Consider the following 22935-nt stretch of genomic DNA (forward strand, 5'->3'; position numbering starts at 1 on the left):
CCTCTGGGGTTGACTTGCCTGGTGATAGGGCCTCTGCAGTGTCCCAGATATGACATTCAGAGCTCCTTTGCTGATGGCATTTCCCAATATGTGAAGCCGGAGGGTGAACTATCTACAAAAAAGGGAAATTGGGGAGTTAAGTAGTCTGAGATGCAGGTTTGATGTAGTGTTTGCGGAAAGTGGGGAAAGCTGATTGAGGACGGGAAGCTGTTAGGTTGCTGGGCAGGGCATTGGGGGCTCCATTGATAACTGGTGAGCAGGATGCTTGGGGGCAGGGAAGGGTGGGTAAGGACTGACCTGGAAAAAACCTGGGGTTTTGCCAGGCAGTGCTGAAGGGAGGCCACTCAGGGCATTGTCACTGGGTCAGGAAGGCGGTGAGTACTGGCTGATACAGCGAGACAGAGTTGACTGTTGGAAGCATAGTGAGGAGGCTGGCAGATGGGCAGGGCAGGCAGACTCTGATCATGTAAAATCAGAAGTTCCCATGACCACATGTTGACATTTATGTTTTGAAAAATTAAGATTTTTTGTTGTTTTTAGTCAATACTTTTATAATGGCTTTAGGAAAGAAGAAAATACATATTACGAGAAAAAGAAAAGAAAAAATATATAATATATGAATTAGCCATCATGAGGCTTCTTTTGAAGTCCATCTTTCAGTCCAGAGGTATGCCTCACTTTACAAAAAATAAGGAAAACCCAAAGTTAAAAGACATGGGGAGGGGGACAAAAACTCATATTTGACAAGAGGACTCACTGGAGTTTCCTTAGAGATGTATAGGAAATTCCAAGATTTCCTATACATCCAAGATGCACACTTCCCCCTTGCTTAAATATATACACAATATAAATTGAGTTTCAGTTATTTCTTTCAATGAGAGGAAGGGACCCAAAAAGACATCTGTAGAAAGAGGCATTCTTGATTTTTAACTATGAGAGAAAGCAGTACAAAACCAAGAATGTCCATTGGGCATTATCCATGTCAATGACATAAGGGCATCATGCTCATAGAAATAAGATTGGTCTTAAATTTGGAAATTTAGGGGATAAATATTAGCACAAAAATTGTTAACCTAACCTACGGTAAAAATAAATAAATAAAGTACTTTTGGTAAAGTTTAATTAGAGAAACAATTCTGTGTGTGGGTATTTTTATGGAAACATAACAACCACTTTGGGGCCTAAAAAAAATACAGGATGGCTCCAGCGTGAGCTCAGTTGCACGTCCACTGGTTTCACGTGGGTTGGGGGCTCACTGGAGAGGTCGAGTCCTGTCCAGCAACAAAGTCTCAGACAAAACATTAACATATCAGAATTATTGTGAAACTTTAAAAATAAAAATGGGTATCTATGCTGAATCCTAGACCTTCTGAACTAGAATCTTCTGGGGAGGGACCTGGGCACCCGTGTGTGGAAAAGCCTCTGCAGGTAGTTCTGACTTGCCACTTCAGGGCTGGGGACCACACAGACTTAGACTTCTGAAGGGAAGGTCAGTCTGAGTCTCTCCCTCTAGGGGCAGAGAGTAAACACCCAAGTGGCTGTTTTCATACTTAATACTCTGCAAGATCCTGTGAGGCAACGGTGTTCTTTTCACCTGCCACAAACACCCCATGGAGCCAGCACTGGGGGAGGTGTGAAGACAGGGCAGTGCATGGGGCTGTCACCCAGGGCAAATGCAGTATCACCAGTGCCAAGACCTGTTCCTCAGCTTAAGAACCTTCCCTTCAAGGCCCTCCAGAAGCGCTGGGTGGAGGATGCTTTGCAAAAGAAGGTGGGGACAGAACTGGGAAACAAAATCACATCAGTGATGATTAAATGAGAATTAGATGAGGAGCCTAAAAAGTGCTCTGCACTCTGGGCTCTTTGAAGGCAGATGCATCTTATAGGATCTTATAGGTTCACTGACATCCTTGGTGGGTTCCAGACCCACTGTTAACTGGGTTTATGACATAGTGACCATGGAGCTCTATTGCCTCATATGCGAAAAATGACCTTTGAGGCAGGCAGTGAACCCATTCTTTTCGATTTTATAGACTAGTAAATGGCCAAACTTTTGGGAACTGACATATGGCTATCAACTTTTATATCAAGTAAGGACAATGAAATAGGCGAAAAACTATGATATGCTATCATTTCATAAAAGATGACTATTTTATATCAAAAAGGAAGGATAACTTCAGAATCTTAAAACTGCACATTCAACTTTAAAAACAACCCTATACTGTCCTTGGCTTTCTCATTTTCTATGGATTGATGAAAAGTTTATCACCAACTCATCTCTGCAAACTAAGTCTCTTTCACCTTGAACACTTAGGGGCAGCTGCACTGCTTGCAGATGATGTTAGTTTAGTCAAAGAAGTGGTTTCAGGGCTTGAAGGGAACTCTGAAGAGTTCAAGTGCAATGGTCTCATAGTATCTTGCCTCAGTTTCCAATATTGATAATTATGTTTTGGGTGCTAGCAGCCAGAAACTCCATTGTTGCTTTGAAGAGAAGTAAAAAATACAGATGTGGCAAACAGAATCATGGAAACTTGAAGTTGGAAGATTTTTTAGCAATGATCTCATCCCTGTCATTTTCAAACTAATACTCCATGGAGCCACAGTGGTGCTGCTTGAATCAACAGACCTCCATTTTAATTGTTATAAATAATTGAGCCTCTAATTACGGTAGAGTTCGTTTGCTTAAAAAAATGCTTGACCACTACCGATCCAGTCCATCTCAAATTTAAAGGGGAAACTGATGCTGAAAGAAACCCTGGGATTTGCCTGTGGTCACCTTCTTAGTTGGGAGAACTTGGTGGCATGACACTAGTGGAGTGGGGAAGGAAGGATTCTTATTACAGTGTCTTGTTCTCACATTCATCAACAGTTGAACCAAATCTTCCCACTGCTCCACTGCAAGGAAGGTCAACCCTTAGTTACCCTTCTGGAACGTTTTGACTGGCTCCTTTCTATACTGAACCTCATACTCTGCTTGGCAAACCATTCCTACATAATTATGACAAACATTTCACTGACATCTGTTGGAAACTAATTTTTAAACTCCAGATCTGTACTTTTGCTCCCATTTTGACCAGCACTGATAAAAATCTAAAATTAAATAGCATTTAATTACATTTGAAGAGTATAGAGCTAATGTTTGTATGAACATCATTTTATGTTTCTAAGGTCATGTCTATGTAAAAAAATTAAAAGGTACTTTATTTTATGAAAGATACACTTGGATTAAAATGACTGAACTCTACTGTCTGATATATAAACTGAGATGAAGATGCTTTCTTTCTGAGCTCCTCGTACAGCTGACCCCACAGCAGTCTAACAACATTTATATGTCAAGTCTATCACACACTGCATAGCACATTCATTTTGTAGCAAGCTCCTGGTGGTGAAATGGTGAAATGTAGCATCTAATAAGTCTGGACACAATTCAGCTGCGAGCAGCAAAAAAAAAAAAGACAAAGTCTATATAACCTAAAACAGAATTTTTGAACTGTGGTTCCCAGTCATTAGTGGGTCATGAAATCAACTTAGTGGGTTATGAAAGCATTAAAAAACATACACAAGAGCCAAAAGTGCAATAGAAGAGAAAATACCAAAATATATTGCATGCCTTAAGGATAAATATAATTTCATAAACATTTTATTTCATTCATATATATGTATTAAAACATGTACTGGGTCATGAAATAATATCTGTTTCACAGCTCTCAACACTGTGCTAGAGAAAAACATACTTGGCCATTCAGTCCCTTAAGAAAAGATTTTCTTTCTTTTTCTCCCCATTTCTGAGCAATGGCTCCACACTGCGATGGCTGGGTACGCCAAAGGCCCCCTCCCCTCAATACAGTAACAATTCAGAGATCTCTGAGCACCCCCATTTCCTGGTTCACTGCTATTTTCTGGACATTTCCTCCCATCATAGCTCTTCCGGTTCAACTGAGGGAGAGTTGCCACAGTGTATCTGCGTGTGGGTCAGTAGAAGCCTCAGGTCCTGCTACCATGTGCCAGGCATGATGCCAGGGGCTTTACAGACCCGACTCTTTATATATATGGTTTCCTTTGTTTTACTGGTAGCGGTGCCTCACCTGTACATCTCGAGCTCTTAGCACAGCACCCATAGGGGCTGAGTGAATGTTTCCAAATAAGTGAATTCAACAACAAGCACATTCCATTGGTTATAAACTATATAAGTTCAACAAAATATGAGTTTTAAATAAAATCAAATGTTTACTCATTTATTCATACTTTAAAAAGTGCAGGGGCTTCCCTGGTGGCGCAGTGGTTGAGAATCCGCCTGCCGATGCAGGGGACACGGGTTCGTGCCCTGGTCCGGGAAGATCCCACATGCCGCGTAGCAACTAAGCCCGTGAGCCATGGCCGCTGAGCTTGTGCGTCCGGAGCCTGTGCTCCGCAACGGGAGAGGCCACAACAGTGAGAGGCCCGCATACCGCAAAAAAAAAAAAAAAAGTGCAAAAGTACTATACAAAGCTTTATATAGTTGTACAAACAGTTGACGCATTGGTGTTCTGTGGCTAATGATAATAATTGTATTACTTCAGTATCATATATCATAAAGTTATACAAATTAACCCTTTGATTTTTTTTTTTTTTTTTTTTTGCTGTACGTGGGCCTCTCACTGTTGTGGCCTCTCCCGTTGCGGAGCACAGGCTCCAGACACGCAGGCCCAGCAGCCATGGCTCATGGGCCCAGCCGCTCTGCGGCATGTGGGATCTGCCTGAACCGGGGCATGAACCTGTGTCCCCTGCATCGGCAGGCAGACTCTCAACCACTGCACCATCAGGGAAGCTCTAACCCTTTGATTTTGAGCAGTTTATAAGCTTACTATTTTAATACACATCATGTATTCAGTACTAGTTATTCCTTTTGTATAAATAATTTCTTAATAGTAGTACATGATACTGAGAGAAAATAAAACAGTTAATAATTTTCCAAATGGTAATAAGAAAGAAATTCATTAGTATACATTTGATTTGGGGGGTGAGCATAATTTGGCCTAGGACTTAATGGAATCTAGGAGAGTGAAACAAAGCTTTTTTAAACTGGAAGGACACTCATGTGGATGAAGTTCAAGCCCTTCATCTTTCATATTAGGAAATGGCTGCACACCAGGCTAAATGACTTATCTAAGGTCATATAATTATACAATAAGAGAGATACCCCAGGTCTCCTGATAACAAATCCAGAATATTTTCCATTTCATAAAAGAGGTTTATACTATAATACAATCATATTTTTTAAAAAGATCAAATCAGCTATCAAGGTAAACCAATACATGATAACATTTTAGACTTAAAAAGAAAACCCTAGAGCAAGAGTTTATTAAAAATATATGTTGACAACTGTGTAACATAATTTGTGTGGAATACAGTGTTGTAAACATTGATGGCAGAAGTTCATTGGTTGTAGTAATTTATTTGTGTGTTTATGTATTACTCTTGTGTATTAGATGTGCTTTCATCTGTATCACTGGAGTTAAATTTTTTCCACAAAAATTTCTCATTTGATTTCCAAAGAGGAGCTTCAAGATCCTCCTTCCTTTTGGAGGATGCAGCAGAAGGCACTTTTTCACACAGAGTCTCTATTACTGCCAAGTCGGTGAGTTTACTAAGACTCTCGTCATTCTGTTCATTCAAGATGTCCCAGAAATCTTTTGGTCTCTGTTTTGCTTTCTCCATGGGCCCTGAAAGAACTTTCTTTGGCAGTCGTGTGGGACTGTTCCCGTGACTTTTAAAGAGGTCATCAAGAATAGAGGTGTCACCAAGTAAGCTTACCACAGAAGTGTTTTCTAACACTGGATTTTCTATCTTTTTGTTTTCCACTTTGAAAAGGGGTCCATTTCTTGAAACACCCAATCCTGTGATATCCTGTCGTTTTTTCATGCTATTTTCCAACTTTTCCAACTCATATGCTCCAGACTTACTGCTCAGGAAACAGGATGCTACAGTATCTTTGGATGCTTGGCTGTTTTTCCCATTGTTCGTCTCTTGGGTAGAGCTTACAGGTAATTTCTTAGTTTCCACATCATTAGAAAGCACCTCTTCTCTAAAGAAACTGTGATTTCGAAACTTAATTGATTTTTCTTTATACATTTTTGGGCTGCAAATTTGAGAAAAATTTTTGGTAGAATTTTTAAATGACAAAGTTACAGAATCTGACACCCTTTCTTTTTTAAGAGACTCTCTTTTTTCAGACAGATTCCTGACTCTCTCTCCTTCCTCATAGGCAGATTTAATGAATTCTGAAGGGGAATCCACAAAGAATTCTTTTACCTCTGGATACTGAGAAGCATAAAAGTCTCTTAGCATTTTCTGTCGTTCTTCTGATGTGGCATTAGTTATATGTTTAGCAAATTCCCTTACAGAAGACAACTTAAAATAAGAAGCCATTTCTTCAAACTGTTTCCTGAAGATTGAATGAACAAAACCAGTGGTTATTTTTATTACATTTTATTTTTAAAGAGCTTGTCTTCAGTGTTATGCTATGTAGCAACAAAGCAATGTAATCGTATTCCTTTAGCATATATTAGCTTAATTCCATAATGAACATGCATTTTGCACTTAGAAGAATGTGATCTCTTTCCTTACACTACTGAAAAAAATATTCTAGCTCATGAAATTACCAGCTTTTTAAGTTATTCTAACTTATACTATCAGGTATTTCCCGGGAATTGTGTGATCCCAGCATGCTGCTACTCCAGTCAGCCAATTTATGACTTACATGAGAATCATAATTTATATAATCTGTATTTGGAAATCTATATTGCATTCAAGATCCATGAAATAAAATTGTCAAAGAAGGGTCTTAATAAATAGAAAAGAGAAAATGCTGAAAAATTAAGACAGGAATATTTTTCATCTATCTCCTCTTTTCTCCTTCCACAAATATTGATACAATATAGAAATTTCACACAACTTTTTGATGAGCCTAAAGGAAAGTTCTAAACTGATAAACCTAGATTCTTCTTCAGTATTGATCTGACTTCAGTATAGATAGCTAAACTAATAAGTCAGATGCTATTTGAAGAAATGTGTTTCGGTCTTAGTATAAAATATTAATAAAAGCTGTTATATGCATGTGTGAGGAAATGAGCCTTCTGAAACCCTGCTAAGATGGAAGTGGAAAGGTTGTTTAGGAACCCTGGGCACTAGACTCTCTCCTTTCCCTAGGTGAGGGTTCTATGGACTGAACTATATCCTCCCCCAACATTTGTAAGTTGAAGCCCTAAACCCCAGTGTGACTGTATTTGGAGATAGGGCCTTTAGGAGGTAATTAAGGTTAAAAGAGGTCATAAAAAGTCACCAGAGAGCTCTCTCTCTGCTATGAAAGGACACAGTGAGAAGATGGCCATCTGCACGCCAGGGAGAGAGCTCTCACCAGGAACTAAATCAGCTGGCACCCTGATCTTGGACTTCCCAGGCTCCAGTACTGTGAGAAGTAAATTTCTGTCTTTTAAGCCACAGTCTGTGGTATTCTGGTATAGCAGCCTGAGCAGACTAAGACGGACTAAGAGGGTATTTGGTTGGCTGATGGATGCTGAGTTTAGGCCATGAGTCAGGAGAGCCCAATGCTTATAAATGTTCTTTTAAACAAAAGCCATAGATAGTGCTGCAGCGTATGATTAAAAGTCCCCAAATTGTAGAATTATATCTATTTTTACATAATATTTCCTTACAACATTCATTTATCCACTCAACAAATATTTATAGAGCCCTCTTATTTGCTAGGCACTGTAAAAGAAACTATACAACAGTGAACAAACCCCAGTTCCCTGTCTTCAAGGAGTTTATAGTCTAGTTGGGGGAGATAGATACATGAAAATCAAACCAGAAGGGAGTGATAAACCCCATGATGGAGGTAAATACGGCACCCTGTTGGCATCCACAGAAGGGGTACCTAAGCCAGTGATTGGTAGTGGGCAAGGTGGCAGGGAAGGCTTCCCTGCTGTCACCACAAGCCAGTTAGGTAAAGATGAGCCAGGAAGCCTTCTAGGGAGAGAGGGAACGTGCACGGGCCCAGTTCCAAGAAGACTTGGTGCACAAAGGGGCAGGAGAATCAGCCAAGAAAAAGGCTGAAAATCATGAGGGATCCATATGCCAATTTCAGAAGTTTGAATTTTATCCTGTATACAACAGAGAATCCTGAGGATAAAAAATGATTTTTTAAATGTATGTAACCAGGAGCTTTATTTAAAGCCACTATTATTTTTGCCACTCAGACCAGGTTATATAAAGTTTGTGTTTCCTTTGATTTTAGTGGCAATCCATGCTGCAAATTCATGACTTTCTTTTGTGGCTTCAGATGAGTATCGTGGCTTCTAGTCCTCACCACACTGGTCCTGTTACTTGTTCCAAATCCAGGTACTATCTATGCCTGATCAACAGCCACTCTCATTGCCAACAGAATAGTTAATAACACGAAAACAAGTTGCCAAATTTCTGTCCTGGATATGGCCAATGTTCTTTGTTGGAAAGCAACAAGTATGTTCTTAAAAGGTTGCAGTTTTTTTTTTTTTTTTTTTTTTTTCGTTATGCGGGCCTCTCACTGTTGTGGCCTCTCCCGTTGCGGAGCACAGGCTCCGGACGCACAGGCCCAGCGGCCATGGCTCACGGGCTTAGTTGCTACGCGGCATGTGGGATCTTCCCGGACCAGGGCACGAACCCGTGTCTCCTGCATCGGCAGGCGGACTCTCAACCACTGCGCCACCAGGGAAGCCCAAAAAGGTTGCAGTTTTAACTTCACATGAAGTAATGAAGTGTTATTATTCTGTTTATTAATCATCTCTGAATCATTTTCCTGGCCTTTCTCATAAATATTTGTGCTGTGAAGATTAAGTTATTGGCAGGGTTACAGGCTGATGCCTTTTATTCATCCAAGACTTGGTAGTGTTTCAGCAGTTGCCAAAGTACTTTCATCTTTGCTGTGCTGACCTCACCCATGACCCTGCAAATCTGTCACCTCTGGGAGGAGAGGTGCTTAAGACCTTATTCTACCTGAGTAGTATGCAAGTAAACTGGGCTGTGTGGTTGCCCTTTACAGGATGAGCTATGATTACAATTCATTTTATTTTTGCCTTCTAAACTTGCTTTTGTAATTCTTGGTCTTTCTAAACACTCAACGAATTGCAAGGTACAACCAGGGGATATAAGCTAGCCACCACTTTGTGAAGAAAATTTTGTAGACACTCATAATCCATTTAGAGAAAGGGGCAGTGGTGGAGCAAAGGAAATCAAAGTTAGGGATCTTTCAGTCTTTCAGCAAGTGTATCAAGAGTATTTATGTATCACAGAAAAAATTCAATTTTTCTCCTTTTTTCTTGAGGAACTGAAGGAGAAGGGATGGAACATAGCTAAAACCATGTTCTTTCTGCCTAAGCTTTCTGAAGTGAAGGTAGGACTGAAACTTCATTCAGATAATCCATGGGGCTACAGCATAGTACAAATTCTTGATTCACATAAAGTAGGATGGTTAGCAGGAAAGAGGTGCTAGCAGTTTGGACACTGATCCCTAGTTCAGATGTTGGCATTCTAATATTAGACACCCTTCACCCTTTTATTTATCATGAGGCATTTATCCCTAGGATAAGTAGAGAAAAAAAAAGAGGCAAAACCTAATCACTGTTAATACTTTTATTTTTATATACAGTGCTAAAGGGAATAAGATGCTTGTGCTTAAAGGCTGGTAAAATGTGTATGGTTGGTCTCCTAGCAAAAATAATTGCCCAAAGAAAATTACCTGCAATTTACCCAAAATCATTGTTGTAAATCTGTTTGTGAGGAGTTGTGTTGCTGTAGCAGTGTGGGGTGTTCACCTTTGTGGGCAACGCTGGGCAGCTGAGAGGCGTGCTCCAATCTGCCACACCAGCACCCGAGGAGCTAAGGGACAGATTGCCTGGGAGTTAGCAAAACCCGAGGGAAGCATCTGGAACACGCAGAGCAACCACCATTTTTCTATTGTCCGTAGAAGTCGTCAGGACCAACTGGACCACGCCTCCTCTCCCTGCCTACCTCAGCACTACTTCTCAGTTACACATAACCACTGGCTTCTCATCCCCCTGCTGCTAGTCTCTACATCCCTGATCTAATCCAATCCCCTATCCTTCCAGACCATTCCTCGGTGCCCCTGGAACCAGGCTATGATTGACTAACTCTCCTGTGTCTTCTACCCAAGGGGCCCTCTGTCTCCTCCCGATACTGCCTCCCCACTGCAGCCCTCACAAGTCAAGATCTTATACCTCACATCCTTAAACCTCAGGGTTCATGCTTCCCATTGCTGCTTCCAGATCATTTTTTCTTAAAAACTCCTTCCCCTCTTTAAGGTTTATGCTATCCAGCTTAACCATCCTCACCCCCACCCTAACCTTGTTAACTGACTTTCTAGTTGCTTCCTGATAGTGACTGAACACTCAAGATCCTGGATTAATGTTGCTTCCTTTCCCATCTCCTGCCATCATTCGTGATAACATCAGTATCCATATGGATGTCCCACCCAACTCCTGGCCCACCAGTTTCTTGACCTCACCTCTACAGACTCAATTCCATGTTAGGTCCCTATTCCCAAAGTCATATACCACTAATGTCATTACCATTAACTGCACAGCCTCCAAATTCCTGAATTCAATCATATCATGCTCCAGTTCAACTGCTCAATTATCCCAGTGACAACAATGCTGGAATATACCCTTCATCTCATCAAGTCCTCCAATTTGCTGACTCTTCTGCTTTCTCACTAACATCAGCCTCCCCTTTTCCAGCTTATGTTCAATTTTATAATTGCTTTTGCAAACATCCTTTAGCTTCCTTGCTTCTCTCTCCTTCTCCTGGTAAAACTCAGCTGTTTCCCTATTCTGTGTCTGCAAATGAACAACTGAAGCTTGCTGAATGAAGTCTGCACAACTGCACAGATGGTTTTACTGGAATTACTCTCGAATAGGAACTTAACATCACCCAGGAAGTCTAGCCCCACTAAGCTTGCTTTCCCACTTTATGACTTCCACTAATGACTTCTTTCATAATTTCTCTCTCCCCAAATCTCTTTCCCTTTGTACTGATGACTTTAATTCTCAATTAATTGGGGAAATATCACTGTATCTGTGCCTTTCTTTATCCCTTTCTCTTAATACTTCTCAAAGGCTAGATCTTAGCCTGTGGTCTGGATCCCACCCTCTCCTGACTCTAGGAATTCACTTTTTCTGTTGTCACCTCTCTGGCATGATCTCTTTTTTTCCTATTAGTCTTTTTCCTCAACACACAAACAGGTTCTATTATCTTCCCAACTTAAAAACAAACTACACTTCATCCCACAACGCCCTCCAGCTACTGCTAGTCTCCACATCCAAACTTAAGGAGCAGTCCCAGGGGCTTGCCTCTCACTGCTCGCCCACCTCACCCTGGCATCTGCCTACTTCTACTGCTCACGGAAAGGTGAACAGAGAGTTCTTCAGCTCCAGGGGCTTTCCCACTTCTGATTCTGGTTCTCAGCAGCAGTCAATAAAGTTAAGTGTTACCTCCTTTTTGAAACTCTCACTTGTCTTGTACTTTAGGACCTGGCACTGTGCCTCCTACCCAGTAGGCCAGTCACTCTCCAGGCTCAGTACTGGGGCTTCTCCTCTCCTCTCTGTGTTCTGTTCCTAGGCTGTTCACACAGTCTACGGCTATAAAAACTATCTGTAATCTATTTATAATCTCTATGCTGATAATTTCCAAAGTTAGACCTCCAATCTCCAAATCTCAGAGTAGCATATCCACTGCCCATGTGACATTTCCCTATATCCTCAAATTTAATATGAGCAAAAGACAACTCTTGATTTTTTTTTTTCACTCCAAACTTGTGTCTCTCCTAGTTTTCCCCATTCAGTGAATCCAGTCTGCTGCTTAAGGCAGAAAATTGGGAGTAATTCTGTCTTCTCCCCTTCCCCAAAACCAGTTCAACATCAAACTGAATTTATCCATTCGGCTTTGTCTCCATGGCAACTACTCTATTGCAAACCACCATCACCTAGTTCTTTATGGTTTCCCCTAGTCCACTCTGCCCTCTTCCATGCAGAAGCTGGAAAAATCTTTTAGAAACATACATCAGATCGTGTCATGCTTCAACAGCTTTCTACTGCAGTTGGAACAAAATCCAAATTCTTTTCTATAATCTACAAGGCTTGGCATGCTCCAGCCCCATCTATGTCTCTCCCTTCATCTCACGCCATTCTCTGCTTGATTTATTATGCACTAAGTACACCAGTCTTCTCTCAAAATCTCCTCCCTCTTCAGAAAGTTCTTACTTTGGTTCTTTGCCTCATTATCCTTCAGGTCTTAACTTAAATGTCACTCGTATAGAGAGGTCTTCCCTGACTACCTAGTAGAAAGGGAGTTATATCCCTCCCAATCTCATTATTCTCTATAAAGGAGGCCTGTCTACATTTTCCTATTACACACCATTTTATAATTATTTATTTATAAGTATTTTTACTTTTGAAAATTTTATGGTTTGATGCCAACCCCCATTCCACTGTACTGTAAGATCTATTTCTCTTTTTTTACACTGTATATTTAGCACCTAGCACAATGCCTGAGTGCATATTAGATGCTCAATAAATACTTAATGAGTGAATGAATACAATGCACTTAAGTATTTCATTTATATAAAATAATATCATTTTTTATTAATTTGGGGATTAGCCTTCTTGAAACACTAAAACATTTGGGAATTTTTTGGCCATGCTGCGTGGCTTGTGGGATCTTAGTTCCCCAACTAGGGACTGAACCCAGGCCACCGCAGTGAAAGTGCTCTAACCACTGGACCACCAGGGAATTCTGGGATTTATTTTTTAAAGTGTACAAATTCATATTTCTCTGAAATATTCAGATGTCAGGTATAGTTAAAATTCAAATAATTTGTGTATTTTACTAGGTAGTTATATTTCTTTTGAGAATCACTCATAAAGTCCAATGTTGTTATAGATGACATACCTGCGGATCCCTTTTGGTGTTTCTCCAATTATGAAGGTGGTCTGGCCTGTTCGGTAGACATTTTTCTTCTTCTGGCTTACAGGGTGTGAAATGTAAAGAGGAAAGGAAATGTTGCGTTCACTTGGTTGTTGGCATTCCTTTGTATGTGTCAATGTATCTCCCTTCAGTTTTTCCTTATATGTCTGAAAAAAGGATGAAAGCAAAAACTCTGAAAAAACAGTCATTTTTGGTCAAATAAGGAGACTGTCTTCCTTTTTCCCGTTATTCTTTACAATCTAGTATATCATATTCTCCAAGTGATATCATTGTCAAATCTTGTTAGATCTTTAAAAAGATATTACTTGTAGCAGTAATGCGATGTTTCTCTTTTCATTGTTTAAGATATATGCTAAAGATATACCTTTCTTAAAGATACAATAAAAGTAATGGTAATATGATGTTTCTGCTGTCAAGACTATGGGTATACTGATACACATGCTGGCATCCACTCTCCTAAACAAGGATAAAAATTAATGATTATATAAATAATGGCATAAAAATGGGATATTTAAAAATTTTAATTCAGCAATTTCTCTCAATATTATTAAGCAGACTTTCAGTTATTTAATCTTATATAAGTAGTCAAACTTTTAAGAAATAACAACCTTTATATAATAATGCAATACACTAGTTTTGTAAATCCTATTTCAATCTCCAGTGGGTTGCAAGAACTATTTAGTGATTGTTAAGATGTTAACTAGAGGTGGTTGAAATTACAGGCAGAATCATATTTATTTTACAGACTCAAGGTGTCTTGCATAACACAAATTGTTAAAAATAGTGAGTCAAGAAAAAAATAATTTTAAACTGTATGGTTCCATTTTCCCTGACAAATGGTAAGGTGAGTATGTGGAAAGTCCCCTTCTTATTCCAAAAAGAGAAATATTGGATGCAATTTGACAACAACAACAAAATTATATTTGAGCTCAAAAGTAAGAAAGGAAAATCTCTAGATGCCAAAACCAAGTAACATAGTGGTAAGTGGGAGCTGAAGCTCAGCAGGTTCAGGGATAGGGTCCAAAGTTCTAGTCTGCAGGATTCCATGTGTAGAGGGAAAATGGAAATGATTTAACTCTCTGAATTGAAAAACAAACAAACAAACAAAATAAAAACACAGCAGGAATTAAATGGATATTCAGTTTTCAAATTAAAGCTAGGAAAGCCCAAACTGGGGGCACAGGATAGAAACGAGCAGGCTCCCTTGTTACTCTAGATAGAATCACTGGTGAAAACGTGGAATGCCCAGCCCGTGCCATTTGTGGAATCTGATTTTGTAGCACTTGCATTGTATGGAAAAATCTAAGCTAAAAACCAACATAAAAAAACTGGCCCAGAACCAGTGAAAACCATAGATCTCAATGAGGGGTGAATACAAAAATATAACATAGGAACACTTTTTAAATCTAGAGAATTCTTGTGATTCCAATGTGGGGGGGAGAAGAGTTCAGGTAAAAATTATAAAGAACATACAAAGCCCACTGCCACGAAAGTGGACAGATACAACAAATGTGAGAATCCATATCTGAGGAATTATAGATAACAAAGCGATCTGAAAGAGACTTTAAATCATTAGCAAATCCAGAAAGATAAAGGAAGAACTGGGTATTGTAAAATACCAGATCTGAGAAAGAACCAAATACAAATTCTAGAAAAGAAATATAGGTTTTAAAAAAAATAGACATAGAAACAAACTTAAAATATGGGTTAAGCAGCCGGCTACACAGCCTTACAATGATAGTTGATAAATTGGTAGAGTAAAATTACTCAGAATGCTAGGCAGAGAGAGAGAGAGAGAGAGAGAGAGAGAGAGAGAGAGAGAGAGAGAGAGAAGAAAGGAGGGAAGGAGGGAAGAAAGGAAGAAAGGAGGAAAGAAAGGAAGAAAGGAAGGAGGAAAGGAAGGAAGGAAGAAAGGAAGGAAGGAAGAAGAAAGAAAGAAAGAAAGAAAGAAAGAAAGAAAGAAGGAAAGAAGGAAAGAAAGGCAGACAGACAAGAAAGAAAGACAAGAAAGAAAAATTAAGAGACAAAAGACATGGCAGAAAACATACCAAAATTTCTAAAATATTAGGAGATAACAGAAAATGGAAGAGATAATGTCAGAGAAGTAATGGCAGAGAACTGAAGAAGGCATGAATCCTCAAACTGAAAAACGGAGAGAATCTTTAGTGTGAAAAATGAAAATAAATCTGCACCTTGTTAGATCACAGATAAAGAGAATATCTTAAAAACTATCAGAGAAAAATAAGCTATCCCACAAGGAAATAATAATCAAACTAAAGGCAGACTTCTCATTACCACTACCACCATCACCACCACCAAGAGAAGATAATGAGAGTATCTTCAACATGCTGGGAGAAAAAAACCGTCAGCCTAGAATTCTAAACCCAGTTACACTATCACTTAAGAAATTTGCAGGCATACAAATACTACAAAACACAGATTAGTAACTGTCAATGAGACAGTGATTTTTTCTTTTACAGGAGTTCAATGGGACTGAAGTGGCACATATCACTGAATGTCGGTAGGGAATGGCTTTCATTCCACAAATATTTACTGAGCACCTATTATGTTCCTGCCACCATGCTATGCAGTTGAGAACAAAAATATTTACATATACAAAGAGGCCCCTACTCTTAAGGGGCTTAAAAAAGCTGAGCCCCCCTTCCCTTTTTAGTATTTTCTGTTCTTAAAATAAATCATTTATCTCTTTAATTTATATTCAAGTTCATTTCATTGAAATAAACTGAACAAAAGACATAATTATATGTTCTTTAATAGCAAACCATTTCTAATGAAAAGAAATTGACTTCAAAATCTAGTGTGACTCACGTGGACAAACACAAAATGCCAGGTTGCCATTTTGAACCAGGGCTTTGCTTCAGTCAGTAATGCTGAAAGTACTTTCCTCAAAGACATCATTTCTTAAATCTTAAAACATTATTAATAGAGGAAAATGCTGATCTTTAAAGATAAATTTGAAAGAGATATGATGCATTTATTTTACATCACAAGAAAACAAGATGAATGTTAAAAGTTCCTAATAAAATAGCTCATAATCTTTGATGACTCCAAGAAATAATTATCCATTATTATAAGGAGGGATGGGAATGTTTACATGGGGATAAAGGGAGTAAACCGAAACAGAAGGAATGGGGCCAACCAAGAACATTCCTTCCTCATATACTGCAATTTTTGAAGCCATGGAGAAAGCATGCCAGGCCATAGAAATTTTCAATTATTTACATGATTACTCTGGGTCTTTCTGACCCTGGCAGCATTACAAAGCTCATATTTCAAACAGATACAGTTTTTCTTAAGTTGGTTTTACAAATTCTTCAGGAAAATTCAACTTTTCTATTCATAGCTATCAGACATGTGGATCTTTAATTTATGCCAAATATTACACACTTAAAAACCTGATTATTTTAGATAGTAATAAAAAGAGAAAAGCATTTTTTCTCTCACATTGGCTCAATATCCCATCTTTTACTTAAAAAAAAAACTGGGTTCAGATTTCCATTTTAGTAAGGTAGTTTAACACTTACTGAAACAAGGCTGTGAAACAAAATTTTGTTTACTAATTATTTTAATAAACATTTTGATGCCCTTGTTATAAAAGCTGGTTTCACTATTTATAGTAAAATAGTATCTTTTACAATAGCTGATGTAAGGAAAATAGTGACAGTGCAGTTGCAATTGAAGGGACAGTTATAATTTATTATAAAGCAAAGTAGTGGCCAAGATGAAAAGATTCCAGACCATGTGAAATTGGATGCAAACTCTGTCACTACCACTTATGTCAAAGTTGGGAAGTCATATGACACTGAGGCAACACTATGAAGTAGCAATAGTAATGAAGGGTCAAGTAATGAAAAATTCAGTAAAAATGAGGTGTATTAGGAAATTAAAAGATAACATTATCGCTCCTTAATATTACGGTAGAGGGTGAGATTGCTTGCTCAAGAAAGCAAAGTAAACCCACTCTTCTTTCCACCGGAGAACAGAATGGCCAACAACTGGAACACTATGTCTGTATCCGATAGGAAATTTTGAGATCGTAACATGAAGAAACCAGAAAGCCCAGTTTCTGTAAAAGCCCCTAATTGCTCCTAACTTTTTCCTAGAAAGTTTCTTCTAAATTATCCAAGATTTGCTTTGAGAAATTACTTCTATACTCCGTGATTCTGATGAAGGTTTCCTTCCTCTTAAGATTTATGGTTATAATGATAAGGAGGGAATTACGGAGATAAGAACTTTGTACAGTATTTGTATAGTATAAATATGACTGCTAATAAGTATTTTAGAAAGCTTGACACTTTTAGAGTTTAATTTATAACTTAGTAATTGCTATGTTCATGATTATCTTCATAAATTATTAGATATTGTTAGGTATTTCTACTATGGTATATTTATGAAAGTAATCAAGTTCAACTTATGGAATCTTTATTAAAAATAAAACTTAGTAAGTGTAAAGAGTGTAGTAATTATTTCTAAATAACATAAACATACAGTTAAAAGATCCATTTGATGATGAGATTAATTGAATGGAAATGTGAGGTTACTTAAGAAGCTGAATTTATCAGAGAATATTGAAATAATAATCCTAATTTATGAGTGGTAATATGTCTTTCTCCTTTGGACATATATGCACTATGTGGAGCAGCCAGTTGAGCGTTGAAAATGTAGAGGAAAATCCTCCCCCTTCAGAGTTAAACAGGTCTAAAAAGGTAAAAGGTCGGCCACGGCTAATTATGTTAAGTCCTAATCTGATTTATATAATTAAACATTTAAAACGTAACATGTTGTCAGAAAAGTAAATATTTGTCATTAAAAATAAAATTCGGAATATAAAAAAATTATTTAATTCAACAAAAACATTAAATATGTATTATTTCTATAAATGGTAATTGTTTTAATATATTTTGGCCAAAACAGTCTCCTCACCTATCCACAATCAAATGTTTAATGTGGAAATGGCTTACTTCAAAGACTTCATAAATAATTGCTTTTTTAAAAATTGAAGTATAGTTCATTTACAATATATTAGTTTTAGGTGTACAACATAGTAATTCAATATTTTTATAGATTATACTCCATTATTATTAAATTATTACATTATTATAAAACAAAGGCTGTATTTCCCTATGCTACATAGTAGTATATCATGAACATCTGCTTTGACTTAATTTTGATAAAGTTATAAAATCAATATTCATTTTTCTAATGTCTCTATAAAATATATTTAAAAATACATCATAAAATTACTATTTAAACGTGTGTAAAGTATACAGTCTGCAAAATAAAAGCTATAATTTTAAGTTGTAAAATATATACATTAGGACTGCAATAAATAAGAGGGCACTTTTGTAGGGAAAAATTTCTTCTTTTAGAGTAGCCAAAATGAATTTACACTAGACCTTGCCAACTACATAATCTTGTACAACTTATTTTTTGCTGTAAACTTTTAGGTTTATATTGGTTCTAGAAGGAAAGTTTATCTTTAGATCAATAGTATGAGACATTCAAATGACCTTTGATAATAAATACTTTCTTTTTCCTTTGGACCCAAAGTGTACTGTCTGTATTTCAAGGCATTAGACCTAAGCCAAATAGCAATATTAATAGCAATAGCCAATTAAAATATTGAACCAGTAGTTATTTTTTAAAAGATATAACTGAAAAAAGATAAGGTATATATAGATTTTCAATATGAAAGAATAAGAAAAAATAAAACTGACTCTTAAAAAGTTTGCAGATAACAATCTTTGATGTCAGTGTACTGAGAAAAGGAAAAACGGGAATATTCCCCCTACCTCACAGCCATATGATTACATTAGCATTTTTCTTTTTTTCTCTGCTACACATGAAATTTATCTGTATATAATAGAAAACTTCATTGGAATAGTGCACAGAATGTTTAAGGAAAAAAACCCTTTTTCTTTGAAGTAAAAAATAATTTTGGAGGCAAATTACTAAAGAACTATAGAGGGCGCCTAGGTAGGAATAGCAAGGAAATGAGAAAAGTTGATAGGAATCAGTTTTTCCCATACGCACCCACCCGTGGGCAACAAATGGGGCAGGAAACATTACTATCCAGGAGACTGAGTTTCAAAAACAACCATGAACAGCCTCTAGTTCCCATTTTGGCATGAGGAACACTATTGTAATCTCTACCATCTTTCTAAATCTCTTTGGGGCTAATTACTGGAGACACATCCATAGCTGGTACAGATAATGCTGATTCCTTTTCCTCTGCTCATCTATATCCCCCACAAGTAGAGGAAGCTTGGAGGAGGGCAATGTACAATGAAGAACAGCCTGATAGGATGGGTAGCCTGTCTATGATAGGCTACCAGGATGTAGTGAAATCTTTATTAAGCAATTTTGGAATGGATCTGTCTGCTGAGCTGATTTCTCTAGAAAACACCTTACAGAGGATATACCAGAACAAAGAGCAATGTATATTTAACAGCCACATTCACTGTTTTTTCCATAACTGGATGATCAGCCTTGATTAGTCACTGAGAAAACTGGAAAACAGGGAAGAGATTTTCAAAGGCAGTGGAAGGTCCCAATGGTTCTGATTTGTTGAGAAGCCTGAGTTTGGATTCTAAAATCACCAGAGGATCTGCCCATCACAGGAAAGCTCTTTGGTTTATACCTTGCTCCTAAGAATAGCACAGAGCTTCACAAGCCAGTCTATGGTCACAGCCACAAGTGGGCACACCGTGTAGCCAAAGCCCCTCACATTGGCCTGCTGATCACACCAACTTTGCCATAAAGACTAAAAAAAAATCAAGTGCTCTTTCATTTTTTGTCTTCATTAAACCTTAAATAGTTAAGTCTGAGAGGCAGTAATGCTTTTGTTTACACATCTGTTCAAACAAAAGATTAAAAAGAAATCTCTCTTTGGGTAAGGGCCAAACCCTATAAACACATAAAAAGTCATAAACTTGCTTGTCTTTGCAAAGCAGGGAATCAGGAGTACCATAAAGACATATAGCACATGTAAATAAATTCATTCAAATGGCATGTGAGAGTCTAAAAGGACAAAGACCTTTAAGGATCTTTGTACAAGTGTGAAAAACCCCTTATCTCTGAAGTAATCATTCAAGATTTCTGCCTGGAGGTAGGAAATATTACTGTAAATGCAGTTTTCCAACACTCAACAAAAACCTAAGGCAACTATGAGGTACCCCTGAATTGTCTTCACTCAGCCTCTGGAGAAAAGCCAGCTGGTTAGAGGACCCACCACGAATATACACTGAAGTATAATTTTCTGCATATGTTTAAAAATGTCATTTAAGTCTGAAAAAACAAACACTTAGATTCAAATCTAAAACATTTTTTTTTTGATGGTGAAGGAAGATTAAAGTTTGTAATTATGGTTCTCTTTTCCTCCTGGAAGAAGTAACCATTACAATTCAGTTTTTTATATATATATAGATATATATTTTCTTTTTTGATAGTACTTTGCTTGCTGAGTGAGCTACAAAAGGACAATATTGGCCTCCCTGAGCCTAGCTTCCTTTTTTTGTGCACAACAGTCCATTTCTCATTGTACAAGAAACTCATCTATCTATAGGAACAAAGTGATAGACTCGGGAGTGCAGGTGAATACTGTGTGGCACACGCTACAAACAGAAATACAAAAGCCCTATCTCCTTGGGATCTGGGAACATGAAGGCAGTGCCACAGCAGTCAACCTGGGGGAAAAGGCCAGATGAGATGGTGGCAACTACCTTTAAAAAAGCCTGCAGACCAGCAACAGGGAGTGTTGGCTCATATTCCCTCAGTCCTTCATGGGAGGGTGGTCAGGGAGTAAATTCCCCTTAATACCTCCTACAGACAAAGGCAAGGCCTTTTTGGGGTAGCTGTCTGAGCATGGGACTCAGTACCACAAGCCCTGGTTTCTACTAGTCTTTTTAGGATCTCCAGGAAGTAGTAATGAAAAGGTCCTTGGCATCTGGAGCCCTGACTCAATTTTAAATCTTTACATATATTATTTATATTACTGCAAAAATGTCTCTAAAGACTACTTCAAGGTCCTATACTAAATACCTGTTAGTGAAAAGATCACGGAAGGGTGGTGCTGATGGAAAAATTTTAATTAAAGTCTTTCTTGGCAGGCACCCACCCCTGCTTGCCTTTCCAGTGGCTGGCACTTCCACGGGGAGCTTAGGCTCTCACTTCCTTCCTCCAGGCCTCCAGCTGGAGTAAGTGTAGGCTTCTATGCAGGCTGATTCAGTGACAAGGCCATCGATGGCTCTTCAGTGTCTAGGGAAGAACATTTCAAGCACCCTGCCACAAATAACACCGGGACATTAACTAGTTGTGAAGTTGGATGCAGATTATTGCTAATAATAAAGTACTGAAATCTGTGAATAATTCTTTTTAGTAAATTAGAGTGGATTTCCTATAACCACATCATTTTCACTCTCTTCTATTCTGATATGCTTTCTTGAGTCATGCAGAAGAGGAAGTAAAGCTTTCCCACAGAGAAAGGCCCACTGGAAGTATGTTCCACTAGAACTGAATTTAATGATCAAGTGACCCCTTCTTATGGTCTAAGATGGCAGTTCTGAAACTTTTAGGTCTCAGGACACCTTTACACTTTAAAAATTACTGAGGACACCAAAGAGATTTTGTTTATGTAGGTTATATCTATTGAAAGTTTAAAATAATTAAATAACTCTTTACCAGCAAAAAAGTTTATATTTTCCAAGGCAAACAAACAAAAAATTAGCCAGAAGAGTGGCTACGTATTACATTTTTGCAAATGTCTTTAATAGCTGGCTTAATAAAAGACAGCTGGATTCTCGTATCTTCTTCTGCATTCAGTCTGCTGCAACAATGCTGTTTTAGTTGGAGTATATGAAGAAAATCAGCCTTATACAGATACGTAGTTGAAAAAGGGCAGAATATTCTCACAGCCTTTTCAGATAATTGTATTCTTTTTTTTTTTTTTTGCGGTACGCGGGCTTCTCACTGTTGTGGCCTCTCCCGTTGCGGAGCACAGGCTCCGGACGCTCAGGCTCAGTGGCCATGGCTCACGGGCCCAGCTGTCCTGTGGCATGTGGGATCTTCCCGGACCGGGACATGAACCCGTGTCCCCTGCATCGGCAGGTGGACTCTCAACCACTGCACCACCAGGGAAGCCCTAGATATTCTTTTTTGATACTTTACCAAAATTCAATTAAGGTTAGTTTTATGTAATATTTGAAACCATATCAGTGAACTTTTTATATTTTTAAAATTAAAATTCATTGGTATATTTTGTACTCTGGATGAATTTTTTCCCCCATGCATGATTTTGTAATATCATTCACTGGTCATTTGGAAAATATTAAGTCAGTTATGCAGATCTTCAAAATGTTGACACATTCAATTATATAACATTGGAAAACCATATTTGTTGTTATTACCACCTATGCATCAGAAAAAATCTTTTTAAATATTGGGAAGGGGTCATGGTCACGGTGGCAGACACAAGTTTTTCAATATTTTAATTTTCACTTGAAAGCTTGAATTTTATCACTGGCAACAAGTACTGTCTGTTGTCTTCCGTGAAGTGACAGAAAGTATCTACCAAATACACAAGTCTAAATAACCATAGTTTGTCAGTCATTCTTTCAAGTATTGATACAAATTGTGTTCCATAAAAAAAAGTGGCTAGTTTAGTCTGCAGTTCAATTATACAAGTGCTTGTGTACACGTCCTATTTCATTAAACAGAATATTAAAAAGATGAGTACCAAAGGGTTGAGATTTAAGAAAATTAGTAATTTTTGTTGATTCATCAAGGATATTCTTTTTTTTTTAAAGAATCAATTTTATTTATTTATATTTTGGTTGTGTTGGGTCTTCGTTGCTGTACACAGGCTTTCTATAGTTGCATCGAGTGGGGGCTACTCTTCAT

The 22935-nt window shown here is 38.0% G+C and overlaps 1 protein-coding gene across 1 annotated transcript in view; it reads right to left on the reverse strand.

Moving 5' to 3' along the window:
• Positions 1-3624: 3624 nt before the first annotated feature.
• Positions 3625-22935, reverse strand: part of ERCC6L2 (ERCC excision repair 6 like 2) — a 152690-nt gene continuing 133379 nt past the window's right edge. The window contains exons 18-20 of the mRNA XM_059071749.2: positions 12982-13163; positions 4815-6424; positions 3625-4267 (exon numbers count right to left, since the gene is read on the reverse strand). Of these exons, the coding sequence (XP_058927732.1) occupies positions 5452-6424; positions 12982-13163 (1155 nt within the window). The 3' untranslated portion in view covers positions 3625-4267; positions 4815-5451. The remainder of the gene's footprint in view (positions 4268-4814; positions 6425-12981; positions 13164-22935) is intronic.

Source organism: Kogia breviceps, chromosome 8 (assembly GCF_026419965.1).
Source record: "Kogia breviceps isolate mKogBre1 chromosome 8, mKogBre1 haplotype 1, whole genome shotgun sequence".
In the NCBI taxonomy this organism is placed as follows: Eukaryota; Metazoa; Chordata; class Mammalia; order Artiodactyla; family Physeteridae; genus Kogia; species Kogia breviceps.